We start from the raw sequence: 21,258 nt of genomic DNA, 5'->3' as shown, positions 1-21,258 counted from the left end.
ATTCTGGATGAAGTTCGATCTGATAAAAGCTGGATCTGAGATCAGTAGAAGACAACAAACACTTTTACACCATTAAAATTTTGAAGAAGTTCTTCTAACGTTTGCGGCCTGTCTCTTTCAGGAATGATGATAGTATTGATTTGTCTCGAATCTAAGACAAGCCTGATCGATCCATTTTTCTTCTCAAGAACATGTAATGGATTGTTGTGTGAGCTTACTGCAGGCTCAATAATGCCCTCGTCAAGCATAGATTGTATTTCTGTTCTAACACGGTCCCTATAATGTGCTGGAATTACATATGGTCTAACACAAAATTTAGTATGCTCACGAACACGAAATTGGTATTGAAATCCCTTGATTGTTCCTGTTTTGTGAGTAAAAACTGTGGAATGTGCTTGTAAAATCTCAAAAAGGTCTTGCCTATCACTGTCATTACAATTCTCAATTGTTTGAATTTTATTCTGAATTAACTCATTAGTATCAAATGCGCCGTCGATATCATCCCTGTCAGTACTTGCAGAGTGATTGTTAGTGTCAAGTTCCGTCGAAAATTCCGAACTGTTGTCTAACAGGAGGTAAAGCCGATTAATTTCTTCGTCATGGTTTGAGAGCCAATCTTCAAATTTCAAAGCTACTGACTTACCTTCTTTTTCTAAACTTATTTCAGCATCGTGAAAGCTTAAGATTTCTTTGTATTCATTCAAAAAGTCTACTCCCAGTATAATTTCCGTCGACAATAATGGAACAATAAGAAAGTTCATAGAGAAGCTGTGGCTTTGACAAAAGAATTCTAAATTGGTTTGTTGGCGTACATCTACACTTTTTCCAAAGATTGCACCTTGTAATTTAAACTTACGTAACGGAAGTGTGGGGCAATCGTTCGATATGTTGCATTTTCTAAAAGCTGTTTCACTAATTACTGAAATGGGACTGCCAGAGTCAAGTACTGCCGTAAATTTTACGTCATTTACAGTAATGTGAATCACAGGATATGCAATGTTGTTATTTTTTACGTCGTGTTCCTGGAGTAAGATGTCCCTAACGTCTTCCATTTTTACGTAATTACTAGCTACGGCAGCTGCGTCGTCAGTTTCATGAGTACGTTTTGTGGCTGCCAGCGGTATGAGTCATTGCCTATTGTGTCTTTGTTGGCGCGCGTCGTTATTGGGATTTGGAGACCTAACTTCTACAAATTCACCTTGTCGAGAGGGCTCTGCTCTGTTTGAATCCCGCCAGTTCTGATGCAATTCAGGTCTGTCGTTACGATCATATCGTCTGTCGTCATGTCGGTAGATTCCATAGTTTCTTTCTCGTCGGTCACGTGGTGGAGAATTTCTCCCTGAATCGTAACTGCGCGCTGGACCGTTGCATCTGAAGTTATTCTGTCTCCCTTGATAATAATTATTTTGGTTCCCATATTGCCTGTTTCTCTGATTGTCTCTGTGATAGTCATTACCGCGAAGAGGTGATCTTTCCCTGTAATTATTACTACTCTGCCAACGGTTGTCATACGGGTGGTGTTTGTTTCGGTCACGACTTACGTTGAAAGAATAGCCTTGTCGTGTCCAGTTATTATTTCTTTCATCGCGGAATTGCGACGGATGTGACCTGTAATTGTTGTGCTCCTGTTTTCGCGTTCCCCGATTGTCAGTGTCAATTTCCAGTTCTTGTAACAGTCCCTGAAAAGCTTCAATGTCGTCTTTGCAACGTCCTGCCAAAATAATATTTCTTAAATGTTCAGGCAATTTCATTAAGCAAATGCGGATGAGTTCTGAGGGGCTGTATGGGTTTGACAGGTACTGATTCTTGTGCAACATGTCTTCAAAATATTTCACAAGACTGGAAAATTCAGATTGTTCGAACTGTTTCATCATTATGATGCTATGTTTTACTCGGTCTTGTGTAGTTTGAGACCAATATGCTGAGAGGAAGGCATGGTAAAATTCTCCTTCAGTGTGACAATCGTGAATGACCGATTGCATTCTTACAGCTGGTTCATTCTCTAAATAGCCACACATAAATTCTAATCTGTGCTCTAATGACCAGTTGGGAGGAAAACAATGAGAGAATTGATGGAGCCACGCTTGTGGATGAATGTCGTTGCCGGAATTCTTAAATGTTTTGAATTTACGTGCAGTAATGAACAGCTTATAGTCAAAATCATGATGTCGGTGAGTCGCATATCGGTCATTGTTACGTCGTTTCGGCGGTTCCATTTCAAAATTCGGTGCACCTTGCCAATTTCTTTCATAATTTCCGAAATGCGCTGTGTTATTATTTTGTGGCTGTTCCGTGTTTCTATGTCCCTCTTCCCGTATTGGGGCATGAGTGTCCTCTGAAATACGTAATTTTTGTATTACCTGTGTCAGCTGATCTTGTACTTCCCGGATTTCTCTTTGGTGTTGCGTATTAATTTGATTCTGATTTTGTTTGAATTTCCTAATTTGTTCGCACTCTTCTGTGTCATTAAAGACTACCGGTTTTGTGTCATTCAGATTATCATCTACCTTCGTAGATAAATTATTTAGCTGATCCGAAAGTTCAACTACTTTCTCTGATAATGAACTAATTTCCTCCATGTGTCTTTCTGAACCAATTTTCAGAGTATCTACTGTGTTCTTTGTTTTCCTGAGTTTTTGCAAGTTGCGTAACCGAATCGGTAGATGCTACTGAGTCAATTTTAGCTTGCAAGGTCTCATGATTTTCATGAACAATAGTGTGCAGTTCTTTTATGGCTGCTTCGTGATTCTGTAATGCATTTTCATGCCGCGAAAAAATAGGTTGAAAATGCTCACAAATTTGTTTTTACGTCATTACAGACTTTTTGACATTTCGATTCAATGTTATGTAACTCAGTAGTTAAATCTTCATGTGTTTGTTCAAGCTTATGTTCCACTGAGTCTAACTTTTGAAGCTTTTGTTCCATTGCGTCTAACTGTTGCTGTGTTTGCCTCTGGTGTTTTTCCATTGTGTCTAACTTTTGAAGATTTTCTTCCATTGTGTCTAACTTTTGAAGATTTTGTTCCATCGTGTCTAACTTTTGAAGATTTTGTTCCATTGTGTCTAACTGTTGCTGTGTTTGTCTCTGATTTTGTTTCATTTGCTGCATTAATTGCAGTAATAATGTATTAGGGTCTGGAATCTGTTCCTCTATGCATTTCGGCAGTGCATTTGCACCGGCAGCATTCACATTTTGACAAGCAGAAAATGTGTTTTGACTTATTTGAGAAAACGGTGAGGCCCCAAAACCTGAATCTACAGTATCTGCAAGACTGTGTCCTGTCATTTCGGATTCCTGAGGCGAGCTGTTGCCGACCGATCGATCGATAATGCTTCCCTGTTCACTAATTGTTTCACTGTCTAGGCCATTATTTGCCGCCTGCTCCATTTCCCTATGCACAATTACCAAATTACTACTTTGAATGTCTGCTAATTCATTACACAGTGGTGGTGGTAAGCTACGCTCGTCGTCACTATTATTTCTCAGTTTACTTTGGAGCCTAGTGTTACGTTTTTCACACGCCATTATTGTCACAATATTTCACACGATAACACAGAAAAGCACAATTTGAAGAGTAAAAGTAAGAAAACACGTTAACATAGCACTGAAAATAATATCTAGTTAATTGCAGCTGCGAAATACTTGGTGCAAATCTACATGCATGCCACAACTGCTTTACTGTACAACAATGAAAGACTGCAACTACAAAGGAGATTCTCTCTACAATTACGCGCTAGCAATAAACAAAAGCTACACTAATTACACAAACTACAAGAAAAAATCGGAAGATTCCAGTGAGGTATCCTCGGCTAAGGGTCGACATATGAAACGTCCCCTTTGTACAATTATACATAAGACTGTGCTTAACCTGACACACAATATTTTTAGCGCAACGCAATATGACTTTCAAAAATCCCTACAAAAGAATGGCCCTGACTATAACATTAACCTATACCTTTCACAAATCACTTACCTCACAAAATCTTCGTTACTCGAACTACGGCAATACAGCGAGCGCCACTACTGCCAGCTAAATAAAAGATCCAAACTATGGAAGGCACTAACTACTGATAGGCATAGTTAGCAAATGAAAGATTTTGATAGAGAACAAACAATGTATTTACCTTAATAGTCATCAAAAGTCATAATATATATAGGAGTTCATAACATCCATTCTTACAAATATCAAAACTCCGCCATTTCTCTCCCCACATCCACCACTGCTGGCGGCTCACCTCCAACTGCGCAACGCTACGCGCTGTTAACATCCAGCTGCCCAACACTACAATGGCGAGTATTACAACAATGCCAACCAGCCACAGACTGCACACAGCACAGCCAGTGATTTTCATACAGAGCGCTACGTAACGTTGCCAATAAGAAAACATAAACAGCCTACTTACAACAGTAATTAAAAACGGACATCGTTTGCCACTAAACTCAATCTTCACCAGCTCGTAAAAGTCACGACTCCCACAGTAAAACATGTGTCCGCCTCTCTAGCTACCCAACAACACACCCCCGCTTTGTTGGATAGACTATCGATACTGCTCTCTCTCAATACTCTCGCCCACAGTTTATACCACATCAAAGTAAATTACATATATCTTTACACAACTATTTTCTAACAAATGTATTACAGTAAACGATAAACAAAAAAAATTAAAGCTTTCCACAATCAATAAACTCTAAACATATTTATCTACTTACAAAAAAGAAATAATTTCCAGTTACATATTATATCTAGAAAACAATTTTTGTCTCTATATTACAGGACAAACGAAAAATGCGCTACAACATCAAAGATATATGAAAAGACGCAAAAAAAGGGAAAAAAAAACAAGATATATATATATATATATATATATATATATATATATATATATATATATCGCAAATAACGATGTCTTCTCATGTTGTATCTTTTATAGCCGATGATGGTCTGTTGCTTGGCCGAAACTTATATCTTTCATAAAATGACATACAACTGTTGTGACAAATAATATAGGCTGATGTTAAGAATGCAGCCTTATAATATTCTTAACGGCTCTGCGGCCGGGTCATAGTATCATCTTCAAGTGAGGTGCTAAATCTCGCCAGAACGTATTCCTACTGTGAGAGAACATCGGCAATTTTCCTACCATATACTGGGAGCGTATCTACAAAGATAGGACGGACATGAAGAAGATACAGTACTAGAAGTGTGTTTTGTCCGCCAACCAGGATTAGAGCTTGCTTTAGCTTGGTATTTACAAAATCCGTTTCCATTGTGGGAAAACGTATATTGACCAGACAGTTCACACCGTTCATAACAGATTTGTTGAACATTGTCACCACACACGATTTCTATAACCCAATAAAACTGCGGTAGTGGAGCACTCTATCGCCGAGAGACACAGAGTGATATATAACGAGAAACTGGTAGCTGCTCCTGTGTCTCACTGTTGAGTCTCTGTACAAAGTGAATCAACTGATATTAGAATGACAGATATTTTTGTAAATGGAGACAAGTGCTACTCTTCAAGTAAAATGTGGAATCTCGTTTTATCTGATATTAGGAAACGACGGTCTTTGACTCGACTGGCAGGATCGGGATGTTGTGACACACATATTCGGTAGCGAATTATCGTTTTTGCGCCTTTACCACAGACGTGCTGTGCTTTCACTTTGCATTAGGTGGCAGCACGATGATTTTTGGCGCAGGCGCCGTTGTTTTCCGCGGCGTATAAAAGTACCACCCAACTCCGCTTGTGCGCTGGCTCTCGTCTCAGAGATAAGCCGGTAGAAAATTTTCACTACCAGTATTTGGCCGGCAAGGGGAAGAGAGGCGGTGAGGTAAAATTCCTGTCACTAGTCTTTGCACCAGCGTCTCCGCAATCACTACGTTTACAAGCGACACAACTTCAGAAGACTAAAACCGAAATTCTAAAACCATTTTCTGTTGTGTTTACATGTTAAAGGCTGAAGCTGTTTTTCTAGACCGGTCAAAGATTAGTTTTTCGAGCGTCAGTTGTTTTAAAAAAATGGCATCTGGTAATCAGCTGTTCCAGCTTCTGATTTAGTCAGCACAACGACTGTCTCTTTTCAATCAAACGTATCAGAGGTAGGCAATTTCATGCTCGGTTTAATATTTTTATTTGCCTTTAACTGCACAAAATGTCACTCCTTCCAGATTAGCTCAAATGGCTCTGAGCACTATGGGACTTAACATCTGAGGTCATCAGTCCCCTAGAACTTAGAACTACTTAAACCTAACTAACCTAAGGACATCACACACATCCATGCCCGAGGCAGGATTCGAACCTGCCACCGTAGCAGTCGCGCAGTTCCGGACTGAAGCGCTTAGAACCGCTCGGCCCCCGCGGCCGGTTCCAGATTAGCCAAAAAAATTTAAAAACAAGATGTAACCTAACAACACAAGCACGTTTCAAAAACAGTTGTGTATTTATATGGCAGCGAAATTCGATTATCGAAGTTGTAATGTTATCTCAAAAAAATATAAGAGGAACTGGATTTTGAATTGAAACGCTAGTGTTGCATTCTTCCGAAAACTATTTTTTCGAAGTCGAAACACATTACTGTGACCACAGTTCGAGTAGAACAAGGAAAGATATCATAATATAAAATCTACTCTAAATATCATATCCAGTTCATGGCTAAGTAAGACTTATTTTTTTACCTGCTTGCGTAGTCATCAGGTTCAGAGTCTTTGTTGATTAGCAGGTATATTTGCTGACGCAGGAGTGTGATAAGTAAAGTATAATGCGATAAAATATTTTGCATTAAATTATAAAAACATTAATCAGACTTCCTGAAAGAAAATTTAGACTGCGTGGTTCGACTTTTGTCACGTGCACCCAGCACATTAAGGCGCGCTAATCGACACGTCACAAAACCAGTCACTTCCAACGTAATTAGAGCTGAAACATTTAAAAGAAACTATACATATCATTAGTAAAGGATAGTGGCAACATTTCAAATGAATAAAAACATTTATGAAGTTAAAGACAACTGTTAGTACTCATGATTTACAAGGAGAAAATAAAATGGCGTGCTTACAGTATGGAAGACGACAGACAACAGGCAGATTCTAGGATGTGATTCGTGACTCAAACTTTTTACGTCTGAATACCGTCATTCATCTCAGAAATGGTACGTGATGACTGTATAACATGAAACAAGGAATTTTTGTTTTAAATAAAATACATAAAAAACGTGGAAATCAAGCAACTAGAACCGCATTCACAGAATTGATATTGGAGTGTTTACACGACCGACCAGAAGCGGCATTGGGAAACCGATTTACGAAATCCCCTTTTGGGAGCCACATGTAAACATAGTGATTGTGATTGTCACATGAAAAAGATAAAACAGTGCTAGTTGCATTAGGTCGGCTACATCTATACATGGCCAATCTAGAATTCTTGAACGTTGTACTGAACTGAAATATACTTAGGATTTTAAGTGACGCATTCAAAAATGGTTCAAATGGCTCTGAGCACTATGGGACTCAACATCTGAGGTCATCAGTCCCCTAGACTTAGAATTACTTAAACCTAACTAGCCTAAGGACATCACACACATCCATGCCCGAGGCAGGATTCGAACCTGCGACAGTAGCAGCAGCGCGGTTCCGGACTGAAGCGCCTAGAACCGCTCGTACACAGCGGCCGGCAGTGACGCACTGATGTATTCGTTAGCAGAATATATAGAGACGTCGGTTTTGAATTCCGCGGGAAGTGATTAGTCGTTTGGGCCTGGGTGACTTCTTCATTTGAAGCTACGAGGTACGCTGTAGTGGTTTGACTGAAGCTTAGTTAGAAACATTCTTGATGTAGAACTGAAAGTAGTTTACGCCAAAGTAAATTACAGTGGTCGCGGCAAGCGGCACTGTAGACGACGATGCAGGATTCCTGCATCTGCTCCCCTGTAACTCGTTCCTTGATAATGGGACTCAATCGGTACGCACGCGATAGAATGTGCTGCCTAATACATTCCAAAACGCCGCGCATAGAAACGTGATTTTTCTGGGATTCGTACCTTGAGTTCTATTGGTGATACAAAGGCAGGGAGAGTCAAGTGTATCGTATAGCCCTTGTGCTAGGGACCATTTTTATACCCAACAGAAGGATCGTTTTGCTGTAACAATCTTGCAATACGCGATCAAACTATAAATATTACACACTTCCTCCAGCTTAGGGAAATGAAGCAAATCAGCTGGTTCTTTTTGCATCATGTGTGGTCTGTGGTGCGTCTTAAGGGGTTTATGGGGACACCATTTAGTTCATGGGCGGCTCCTGAGAAATCCCGAAAAGCATGGTTTTTGGGTACCAATCCGAGCCACGGATGCCAAGACCACTATGAACAGCAAATGGCTGAAATGTTTACGATATATTTCTAAGATCACGATCTCGAACAACCTTGAATATTTTCTCGATACAAAGGTTCAAAATTACCCTAATTGTATACGTAAAAAACACACCCAAAATCCAGTGAGGCGAAAGCGTAGTTTATAAATTGACTTGGCACGGAGAAATATGTTGCGAAGTGTCTCCATTATCAACAGGAGGGTTCTGGGAAACTCATGTTGTAGTACTGAAGGACATGTGGAATTTTTTTGGCTCGTAAAATCCTCTCCGAGTTGTAAAAATAGGTTCGCGTTATTTCATTTACATATGAGTAGAATATCAAAATTTTACTAATCCTTACGTTCTTTACATACGAGTGACTTGACCTGCTGAAAGAGGGTCAAAGAAGGGAACCAGCGGAAAGATGCTCCTATCGGAGCACAAAAAAGGCGAATATGCTCCTGTTTGAAAGACTCTAACTGAACGGCGGGGTACCGGCTACCTCATTCTATCTTCCTCAGCACTTGTATGAATTTGCCCAAAAATTTTGGCATGTGAATAATGTATTCTCGCTTTCTTACGCCGAGACGAAAGGAGAAAGTAGGAGCAGGAAAGAGGCAGAAAAGTAATAAATACTAGGAGATAGTAGACAGTGGTTGCGTTATAGAAAGAGTGTAGGGGACAGTGATAGTGTTAGAGAAAGAGAGGGACACAGTGGCATTGAAATGTAGTTGCCAGTGACAGAACAGTGCTAGGAAGAGAGTGACGGAGACAGTGCCAACGGAAGAGGAATAAAGAGAAGGAGAGAGTGGACGTGGAAAGAGCCAGTGCTTATGAGAGACAGAGTCTATGACAACAAGGAAGAGAGAGATGATGCTAGTGAGAAGACACAGAAGCAGTGGATAAGAACGACTGAGATATCAGCAGTAAGAGAGAGCGAGACGGAGACAGTGACAGTGAGAGGGGGCAGTAGGAGCAGGACAGAATGGAGGAGGGTGTGACTGTGAGACAGGAGTCAGTGACAGAAAGATAATGATAATGATTTAGCCTGAATGAGTGAGTGAGAATGGGCGAGTGGGAGTGGATGTGTATGAGCGACTTACAGCGATGGACTAGAGGGTGTGATTGAGTTACAAGGGTCACTGCTAAAGAAATGCACACTATTTTTGTAAAAATACTGTTTTCATTCTGCATGTGTGAAAGTTTTGCAGTGTGTAGATACATCCTTCCCGCTTGTTTTCAAACTTAGTTCACCCTGTTCCCGTCAGTGGCGCCGTCACAGCATGTCTTCAAGATGGCTGCTACACTTGGCGTTCGTCAGAAGCAAAGTGCTATCATAGAATTCCTGTGCTGTGAAAACGAGACAGTGGGAAACTTCCGCAAGAGGTTGAAAAAGGTGTATGGAGATGCTGCTGTCGATCGCAGTACAGTTAGTCAGTGGGGAAGCAGGTTACATGATGAAAGCGAGCACGGCAATATTGAGGATTGTCCTCGCAGCGGCAGGCCTCGTACTGCACACACTCCAGACAATGTGCAGAGAGTTAATGAATTGGTGACAGCTGACAGACGCATCACAGTGAACGAATTGTCACACTATGTTGTGATAGGGTAAGGAAGTGTTTGCAGAATACTGAAAGTGTTGGCGTTAAAAAAGGTTTATGCCAGGTGGGTTCCCAGGATGTTGACAGTGGCTCACAAAGAAACAAGAAAACCGGTATGCAGCGAACTTTTGGAACAGTACGAGAATGGTGGAGATGAATTTCTTGGAAGAATTGTGACAGGTGATGAAACATGGCGCCATCGTTTTTCACTAGAGACGAAGAGGAAAGCAGTGGAGTGGCATCATGCAAATTCACCCAAGAAAAAAAATACAAAACCACACCTTCTGCTGGAAAAGTTTTGGCCACGGTGTTTTTCGATTCCGAAGGACTCTCGCTTGTGGACATCATGGCAAGTGGAACCACCATAAATTCTGATGCATATGTGACGACACTGAAGAAACTTCAAGCTCGACAGAGTCGTGTTCGACCACATCGGCAAAAGCAGGATGTTTTGCTGTTGCACGACAATGCACGGGACATGTCAGTCAAAAAAAACGATGGAAGCGATCACAAAACTCGGATGGACAACACTGAAACACCTGCCTTGCATTCCTGACCTGGCTCCATGTGACTATCATCTCTTTGGGAAACTGAAAGACTCTCTTCGTGCAACAAGGTTTGAAGATGATGACTCCATTGTGCACGCTGCCAAACAGTGGCTCCAACAGGTTGGTCCAGAATTTTATCTTGCGGTTATAGTGGCGCTGGTTCCAAGATGGCGTAAGGCAGTTGAGAGGGATGGTAATTATGTGGAGAAATGAAAATATTGTTCCTAAAGGATGTATCTACACACTGTAAAACTTTCAAACATGTAGAATAAAAGATGGATTAAAAAAATAGTGTGCATTTCTTTTGGAGTGAACCTCGTACAACCTCCCCTTGGAAAAATTTATGAATGATTGTGCTGATAAACCCCTTACGTTATTTGATTTTCAAACAGCTGAGCAAAACTGAACATACTCAGACATTTCTTTCTTTACTTATTCTGTTCATCACTAAACTGACACACAATATTTTTAGCGCAACGCAGTCTGACTTTCAATAATCCCTACAAAAGAATGGCCCTGACTAACAATAACCTATACCTTTCACGAATCACTTACCTCACAAAAATCTTCGTTACTCGAACTACTGCAATACAGTGAGCGCCAATACTGCCAGCTAAATAAAAGATTCTAACTACTGAAGGCACTAACTACTAATAGGCATAGTTAGCAAATGAAAGATTTTGATAGAGAATAAGCAATGTAGTTACCTTAATAGTGTTCAAAAGTCATAATATATATATCAGGTCATGACATCCAGTCTTACAAATTTACTCTCTCTCTGATGGACACACGTCCAGATCATCCGCTCTCAAAACTCCACCATCTCTCTCCCCACCACTGCTGGCGACTCACCTCCAACTGCGCAACACTACGCGCTGTTCACATTCAACTGCCCAACACTACAATAGCGAATATTACAACAATGCCAACCAGCCACAGACTGCACACAGCACAGCCAGCGATTTTCATGCAGAGCGCTACGTGGCGTTGCCAACATAAAAACGTAAACAGCCTACTTACAACACGAACGTGTGTGGTCTGCCGACAGGTACTCGGTGGACTCTAACCTGGTGTTCTTCCTGAACCGGACGCACTGGCCGCAGTACCACTACCTGCTGCCGTGGGACTACCGCACGGGCGAGTTCGGCTCGTACGACGACGACTGCGTGACGACGGCGATCCGCGTGTGGGCGGCGCTGGGCTGGGCGTGGGGGCTGCGCACCGTGGGCGGCGACGCCGTGCGCCGCGCGCTCGCCGCCTCCGACGACGTCGTCTCCGCGCTCGAGGAGGAGGGCCGCCGCGTCGCCAAGCAGTCGCTCTTCCTGCAGTAGGGCGGCCCGCCTCAACACTGTCCAGGTGGGTTCCAAACGCACGTCGCCTGTCGCTCGTCACTTAACGACGCTGTGGCGAGGTCTGCGAGGACGACTGGCCGCGGCGCATGCGTTGCAGCACGCGACACTACAGGTCTACATCTACATCTACATCCATACTCCGCAAGCCACCTAACGGTGTGTGGCAGAGGGTACTTTGAGCAGCTCTATCGGTTCTCCCTTCTATTCCAGTCTCGTACTGTTCGTGGAAAGAAAGATTGTCGGTATGCCTCTGTGTGGGCTCCAATCTCCCTGATTCTATCCTCGTGGTCTCTTCGCGAGATATACGTAGATGGGAGCAATATACTGCTTGACTCCTCGGTGAAGGTACGTTCTCGAAACCTCAACAAAAGCTCGTACCGAGCTACAGAGCGTCTCTCTTGCAGAGTCTTCCACTGGAATTCATCTATCATCTCAGTAACGCTTTCGCGATTACTAAATGATCCTGTAACGAAACGCGCTGCTCTCCGTTGGATCTTCTCTATCTCTTCTATCAACCATATCTGGTATGGATCCCACACTGCTGAGCAATAGTCAAGCAGTGGGCGAACAAGTGTACTGTAACCTACTTCCTTTGTTTTCGGACTGCATTTCCTTCGGATTCTTCCAATGAATCTCAGTCTGGCATCTGCTTTGCCGACGATTAATTTTATGTGATCATTCCATTTTAAATCACTCCTAATGCCTACTCCGAGATAATGTATGGAATTAACTGCTTCCAGTTGCTGACCTGCTGTATGAAGCTAAATGATAAAGGATCTTTCTTTCTATGTATTCGCAGCACATTACACTTGTATACATTTAGATTCAATTGCCATTCCCTGCACCATGCGTCAATTCGTTGCAAATCCTCCTGCATTTAGGTACAATTTTCCATTGTTACAACCTCTCGATGTACTACAGCATCATCCGCAAAAAGTCTCAGTGAATTTCCGATGTTATCCACAAGGTCATTTATATATATTGTGAATAGCAACGGTCCTACGACAGTCCCCTGCGGCACACCTGAAATCACTCTTACTTCGGAAGACTTCTCTCCATTGAGAATGACATGCTGCGTTCTGTTATCTAGGAACTCTTCAATCCAATCAGGTAATTGGTCTGATAGTCCATATGCTCTTACTTTGTTCATTAAACGACTGTGGGGAACTGTATCAAACGCCTTGCGGAAGTAAAGAAACACGACATCCACCTGGGAACCCGTGTCTATGGCCCTCCCTCTCTTACGAGAACCAGCGGCCGACACCAGCAGGTAGCGAGTTACTAATTCAGACGAGTTTAACAATTCTTAACTGCGCGTTTAAAGGCATGTAAACTCACCATAGCACATGACAAAGTTAATACCCGCAGCGGATACCTTTTCGTAGACATATTGCTTTCACGTGGTCCGAACGTCCGCTGTGCTGCCGGGCAAGGCGACTAGTGTGACATTACAAGTTCGTTGAGCGGACCGTTCATCTCGAGGGCCCCGTGTTACGGCGCAAGAAGTTATGTTTGTGCAGTTAGAGATACACTGAAAAGCTAAAGAAATTGGTACACCTGTCTAATATTGTGTAGGGCCCCTACGAGTACTCAGAATTGCAGCAACACGATGTGGCGTGGACTCGACTAATGTCTGAAGTAGTGATGGAAGGAACTGTCACCATGAATCCTGTAGGGCTGTCCCTAAATCCGTAAGAGTACGGAGGGGTGGATATCTCTTCCGAACAGCAAGTTGCTAGCCATCCCAGATATGCTCGATAATGGTCATGTCTGGGGAGTTTGGTGGCCAGCGGAAGTGTTTAAACTCAGAAGAGTGAGTGTTCCCGGAGCTACTCTGTAACAATTGTGGACGTGTGGGGTGTCGCATTGTCCCGTTGGAATTGCCCAAGTCCTACAGCACGCACAATGGACATGAATGGATGCTTACGTACGTGTCACCTGCCAGAGCCGTATCTAGACTTATCAGGGTCCCTTATCACTCCAACTGCACACTCCCCAGACCATTACAGAACCTCCACCAGCTTCATCCGTCCTCTGCTGATATGCAGACACATCTTTGCGTGGGTTTAGTGACATCTCTGAACAGTCAAAGGGACTGTGTCTGTGATACAATGTCCACAGTCAACGTCTATCTTCACGAGTTCTGGGAACTGGGGTGATGCAAAACTTTTTTTGATCTGTGTAATTTCAAAATTCATTCTATATTTTTTTTCACTTGGATGCTTAACGTCTAATATTTAACACATTAAGTCATTTGTAAAGTAACCAAACATTTGAAACTGTTTTATATGTGGGACTTCGATTCTTTAAAGAATTGGTGGCGCGGAGGGGGGTGGGGGAAAAGAGGGGGTCAGGTTACTGCTGTTTATGTAAATGACGAATATTACATCTTTCACTTGAGAATGGCATAGCACTGAACAACAAATTTGAAGCGAAAGTGTATAAATTGCATGGTTCTGAGTTAGTTATGTTTATTTCAGTATAAAATGATACAAAATCATCATCTTCATAAATATGTAGCTCTAGTTTTTTTTTAAAGAAGTAATCTACATTTTTGTATAAAAAACTCATTAACTAAATACGCATTCATGTTCCAAGATTCAGCATAACAAATTTTAAGTGAATAATTATTTGAATTATGTTATGTGTTATGCATTGATAAATTTCAGTGTCATTCTGGAAGTATAAAAGTAAAATATTTAGAAAAAATGAAGATAATATAACATGAATGAAAATATTTTGTAAGTGTACTTTGTACCGAACTATGTAAAACACAAAAGAAAATATATAAATTAACTGGTCACAAATGTATATAAAGGATTAAAAATGATAAATGTTCATATGTACAGTATATACAGTTACATATTTTGTTCAGAGATAATTTCAGAAGATGACCGTTTTCGCTTGGCTTGACGTTTATACACATACTCGGAAACATCCCTCATGACAGTCCAGCAGTAATCTGCTAAAATAGTGGGGCTCTGCTTCCCGGCATGCCTCTTCTCAAATCTGGCAATATCTTGACGAAATCGCTCCCCATGTTCATCACTTACTCCACCACAATCTTTGGGGAAGAAGTCAAGATGACTATGTAAGAAATGCATTTTCAATGACATGTTGCAAGCAAGTTTTTCATAACATGACAACGTGTTATCTACAATCTCCTTGTTATTTATTGCTCCTTTGTTCCCTAAGAACTATAAAGAGACTGCTTAAAACATTGCCATGCATGCTTCTCATCACCTTGTATGATTCCATCAAAAGCATGGTCTCCAAAAAGCTCTCGAATCTCTGGGCCTACAAAGATGCCCTCCTTTACTTCGGCATCACTTAAGTAAGGGAATTCTTGCCTTAAGTGCTTAAATGTGTCACCTTCTTTTTTCATTCCCTCAACGAAGTTTTTCATTAGACACAACTTGATGGCCAAGGGAGGGAGCAGAATTTTTTTAGGGTGTACTAGAGGTTCACTCTTAATGTTTTTTATACCTGATTGGAGAGATTTTCTGGTGGCCATTCATGTTTACTGTAATGAGATGCACGAGCTCGACTATACTATTAACGGAGAAAGCAGCAATATTTAATATACGGTACCGTAACTGCATACCTAATAGCAGTGCAACCACTTTCAAGTCACCACAGATCTGCCATTGAGAGTCATTATACTTGATAGCTTGTAGTAAAATTTTCAATTTTGGTATGACTTTTCCATATGTACACTACGCCCAACTGGAATAGAAGGAAGCTCATTACCAAGATGTAAAAGCACTGCTTTTAAGCTCATCTTTGACGAATCAATAAAGAGTCTCCACTCATCAGGGTTGTTATTAATTCTTAGAGCCTTCATTAGACCATTTATGTCTACACATGCCACAAGACTATCTTGCGTGTTAAAAAAAGGAGTGGATTGTTCCTCTGTTCTGTGGTAGAATGAAACATTTACATTGCTTTCCAGAATATTGCACTGCTGCAGCTTGATGCTAAAATCTCAGCCTTAGCTTTAGAGAGCTCAAAATCTCTAATGAGATCACTTAACTCATTTTGATACAATTTTTGTGGATCATTAGTTGATGATATATTTGGAAGGAACTCTGGATCTTGTGATGTACATGGTTCAGGACATTCAGAATCCCTGTCAGAAGTAATCTCATACTCTGTCAGTGGTTCAGGTATTGGCAATCCTTCCCGATGTAGAACGGGACGTATGGCAGATAGATAGATCACTGTCCGCTTCTTCTTCTTAGATATTCCCTTCTTGATAGGAGGAACCATACAAAAGTAGCAGTCACTGTTATGGTTAGTTAGCTCACGCCAGATCATGGGCACTGCAAAGGGGATTGAACGTCCTTTCCCATGCATCCAATTCCTGAGGTAGCTGGCACAAATGTTGCAGATCACATGTGGAGTCCAGGTTTATCCTGATTACCTATTTCGCACCCAGCGTAACAACTGTAAGCTTTTTTAATCAATGGAGTTATTTGCTGTTTTTGTGAAGCAAATGTCTCTTCTCCACATACATAGCAAAATTTGTCAGCACGGTAAACACAAACTCGTGGCATTTTTGTTTACTTCAATAACAGTCGACTTGAACAACTGGTAGTTAATCTGGAAACAAATGTGCAAAAATTATTACATGCATTAATAAAGTCACTGAAGTTGAAGAAGAGGGGGACAAAAAGACCACTAAAATTGGTTTCAAAATGTTTATATCCAAAATATTGCACACAAGTAAGACCAGGTACAATAATATAATCCATTGTTACTAGTTATTATGACTTTTACAGACCATTATAATATTTGATTTTAAACTGAACATAAAAATCCGTATATAATTATCTCACCATAATAAAACAGTGTGAAATGAAAACTATAACTAATTTTGAATTCTCTTTGTGATACTCGCGATCAACACATTAGAACTGATAGGAATTGGCTATTTTCATTCGATTTACATTTTCGTTGTTGCACAGTGTAATAGGTCGAAATCGCGATTGTGAATAAATGCAAGGGGCGATCAAAAAGTTTCCGTTTGAAGACCGTACAGTCCAGAATCGGTACGCGAATCAGGCAAAATCTCCGTGAGCATTGAGGCAATCATCCCACCGACGCACTGGGTTGAAGAAACCCTTTTGGTATAACATCGTGTTCTGCCGCGTGAAGAAGTTCGTAACTGCCTGCTGGACATCCTCGTCCGACAGGAATCGTCGACCCTTCAAGGCCCATTTTAAGGGACCGACGTCGTGATAATAGTGTATGGGAGAGATCAGTCTATAGGGCGGACGCCCGTGTGTCTTCTACTTGCGTTGGTGTAACTTCTGCGTCACGACACTTGCGACACGTCCGCTATCATGAAGCAGCAGCACCCAGCATGAACTTGGAGCACCATTTCACAATGGTAGTTTTCGACAGACATGCTACTCCATACACATTCTTCATTCCCCGATAGATATCTACTGGTGTTGTTTCTTCGGCTGCAAAGAAAAGAACAACAGCACGTTGCTTCTGTTTGGACCTATTTGGTAATAACGCCGTCATAGTTTACGTCTCCTCATTCATGACATGCACGGTGGAAAGACAAGAATGCCACACTAATCCCTTGCCTATATGTCAGTGCTTATATACCCGCACCGGGGTCGCGCTTCGTTGCATATGCGCTGCAGCGGCACCCTCAGACGGAAACTTTTTGATCACCCCTTACACATTTAATAAAATTCCAGGTTAAAAACATTATCATTTTTTAAAATATTGCAGGACTGTGGACGCAAGTAAGAAGAAAATATTAACAATGATTATGATTATGGTTATTATTATTATTCATTACAACGATACAAGTGATAGGTGCAAGATAGATAAGAGAGAATGACGAAATTCAAATGCAGTACGCTTGCGATCTCTTACGGGCTTCAACAGGCTCGTAAAACGTTCAACCCAGATTTCCCAAAAAGGCTTGAGAAACACATGGTACTAGTGTAGTATTTGTTGCAGATAAGTATATGTCAAAACCGTGCGAAAGATGAGAGAAATCTTTGACTCGTTGGGTGGATGCATCCCTTGTGAGTGTCACTGACTTCTAGAATACCAGTTCACACGAAATGCACTAGACTAATGAGGGATGCCTAACTTCCTAACTAATACCTACTCACTTTCCACCCAAAAATGCGATTTCTGTGTTAATGGTTAGAATTAATGCTTACAACGAAGACGACCGAACTGTTTTATTGCTTCTTGCATACTACTTCCTAACATATCATGCAAACTTTATTCAGGTCCAGCGTCACAAAGTTCTAAGCAATTTTAGTCTAAAAACCCTTGTTTAATACATGGACTGCAGTCACCGTAACACTGTTTTGTGTTGTAACGTAGTTTGTGTTTGTTGTTTTTCTTGCGCGCGGATTCCCGTTGTTCTATAGCTGGTTGTTTCGAATTTATCCTTGAGTAAAACACTGCAAGTTATCACATTTCGGGCTGACTAGCTTCCTCGAAAATCATTTTACACTCTCTGCTGCGGATGTTTCCCTATTTACGTCTTCAACGAATCGGCTTATGACGATTTCACATATAATAACCTGTATATTTACTATCGGATTTATGTTGGTGGGTTTGTTCCGGCATAGCTCTGGTAATCGCGGAGAAGAAATTGGTTGTTTGTGGTTTTCTACCTGAGGCAAAATTCTTACAACACTCTTGTTGTTGTGGACCGGATGGAAACTATGAAACGCTTCAAGGAACTTTGGGCTACTAACTGTTAGGGGCATAACACTAACGTTAGAAGAATATGTGTTTTGCAAAAACAGACGGTACCCAATCTCATAACAACACATCCATGTGCCACTCTCTTCTCAAAATGCATCTGCAAATGTTACCAAACATAAGAGAAAGGGGAGGTGTAACAGAGCCAAAATCTGTGTCATATCCGTGGAATGTAATCTACTTATTTTGTTTCCCGTATCTAAAAACATGCATTACGAATTATTTGGGGTGTGAACTCAAGAACCTCATGCAGACGCCTTTTCATGGGATAATATACTATGTACCGCTTCCCCAAATGTACTCTGAACCCAAAAGACGACGCACTACAAAGGAACTATCCGAATGCGATGGAAATGCGTAGATGTGAAGTACACTCACAGACAAACAAATGATTACAATGTCAGAAAAATTGGATGATTTATTCAAGGGAAAGAACTTTACAAATTGAGCAAGTCAGTAACATGCCGTTCCAACTGTAGGCCTTATGTAAGCAGTTATTCAGCTTTGCAATGATTGGCAGAGTTATGGAATTTTCTCCTGGGGGTTATCGTGCCAAATTCTATCCAATTGGCGCGTTAGATCGCCCAGATTGCGAGCTGATTGGAAGGCCCGGCCCATAATGCTCCACATGTTCTAAATAGCAGAGAGATCCGGCGACATTGCTGGCCAATGTAGGGTTTGGCAAGCACGAGACAAGCAGTACAAGCCCTCGCCGTTTGTGGGCGGGCGTTATCTCGGTGAAATGTAAGCCTAGGATGGCTAACCATGAAAGGCAACAGAACGGGGCGTAGAATACCATCGACGTACCACTGTGCTATAAGGGTGCTGCAGATAAGTGTTTCAGCTACGAAATGAAATGACGCCCCAGAGCATCACTCCTCATTGGCGGGCTGTGCGATGGGTGACAACCAGGTTGGTATCCCGCTGCTCTTCAAGGCGTCTCCAGACACGCCTTCATTGGTCATCAGAGCCTGGAGTCTCACTGACTGGAGTAGAATTGTCTTCAGTGACAAGTCCCGCTTCTAGCTGAGCCCCAGTGACCGGGAAAGACATATCTGGAGACGTCCTGGGCAGCGGTGGGATTCGTGGTGCGTCACTTTTCTCACTGAAGGAGTATTTACCCCTTAACGAAATTTGTCTTGTTCAGTCGAATAACTCAGTTCATGGAATCAATGATACGAATAATCTACATAACGACTCAGAATCACTTACATTTGTCCAGCAAGCTATCCATTATTCAGGAACACGAATTTTCAGTAACTTGCCAGCAGACATAAAAAGTTTAAATAATTGTAGGATGAAGCTAAGGGATTTACTCCACTATCTAATTTCTTAGTATAAGCAACTGATGTAAATATTATAAATAAAATCAAATAACTGACAGTTACGTAAAATGTCTTCTGCACAAATTGAGTGCAGTAATGCGACCAATGTAGGTAAGTTTTGCAAACTGTTTTCTGTTAGACTGTGCATGGCTAAAGTACGCTAAGAATTATCATATGCGTCTCAGTATATTATACATTTATATTTTTGTGGCCAGTTTGTTACTGATTCTTAAAAAGAAAACATAATTCATTTTTTTACTTATTCAAGAAGTATGAGCAACATTTCATTTAGGATATGTTGAAGGAACATTCGCGTACTTCCTTTTTTTTTAAATTATATATTATGTATTCTTGTTTTATGACATATTCTACACATGTGCTACATTATTGCATATCTCCTCACTATAAATGTATGGAACAAAACGTACGTCTAATCTGTGTAACATACTTCTTACATTCATTGTTTCGTGTTTCAGGCTGACAAAGGATGTCATTATCAAGGTAGCTGGTGAACTCACTGGAAACTGCGGACTGGATTACTGGTTATCGTCCAAGTGTATCGAGGCAAGGGTCTGTTTGCTGGAGACCACCAACAACTTAAGAACCTCTGCTTTTGGCCCCCATGCCCTAACTTTATTTGCGTAAAACCGTATTGCCGTCTCTCTCCATTTGATTAAGTTATAATAAAAAATATTTGATCTAGAATTTTAGAATTGGTTTTATTTTTTAATGGCACCCATCACATTTCCTGCAGTGCTGATCTGGCTGGTGCCAGAGGTGTGGGAGTCGCCTTGCACTGTTCAAGATGTATGTTCCTGAACTATCACATTGCTCCACATTTGCAAATAGAATGTGCACGAACACAGAAAAAAATTAGACCCTCCTGCAAATATCTGGTTGCCTTCATCGATTTCCGCCATTATTATCTGAGTTTCTGTTTGTAATTGTAAGCGGTACATCTATGTTCCTGGTGGCATTGATCGCGATTCTGCACTCACAAATATGGCGGTGAGGTTATAGAAGCAGTTAAAAAAGTAGAAATTACATTGTGGAAAAATAGGCAACTGATGCTTCCGTACTGGCAAAAAATACAGCTAAGTGAGGGTTGCTCGATTTATAGACCTTGTTTATGATAAAGACACTGCTGTATGTCTTGCTATATCCGTCTTCAGGTACACACAAGCTATTACCTTTTTGTTAGTATGAGCGAATCCTTCAAATCCATTTAAATGCCTTGCTTTATTTGCTATCGATTTAGGCTCTGCGAAGGACCATCTTTAGGCCTCTATTGAGGTGTATTATGACAGGAACCTGATTAACTATGTAAATATCCAGT

General features: G+C 41.2%; 1 protein-coding gene across 1 annotated transcript in view; it reads left to right on the top strand.

The window, feature by feature from the left end:
- Positions 1–20,627, top strand: part of LOC126236123 (acyl-CoA Delta-9 desaturase) — a 160,698-nt gene extending 140,071 nt beyond the window's left edge. Inside the window, exons 6-7 of the mRNA XM_049945197.1 lie at positions 11,547–11,854; positions 20,399–20,627. Coding sequence (XP_049801154.1) covers positions 11,547–11,829 — 283 coding nt within the window. The 3' untranslated portion in view covers positions 11,830–11,854; positions 20,399–20,627. The remainder of the gene's footprint in view (positions 1–11,546; positions 11,855–20,398) is intronic.
- Positions 20,628–21,258: the final 631 nt, after the last annotated feature.

Source organism: Schistocerca nitens, chromosome 2 (genome assembly GCF_023898315.1).
Source record: "Schistocerca nitens isolate TAMUIC-IGC-003100 chromosome 2, iqSchNite1.1, whole genome shotgun sequence".
NCBI lineage: Eukaryota > Metazoa > Arthropoda > Insecta > Orthoptera > Acrididae > Schistocerca > Schistocerca nitens.
Note: the sequence above shows the minus strand (reverse complement) of the source record. Positions and strands in the feature narration are given on the sequence as shown.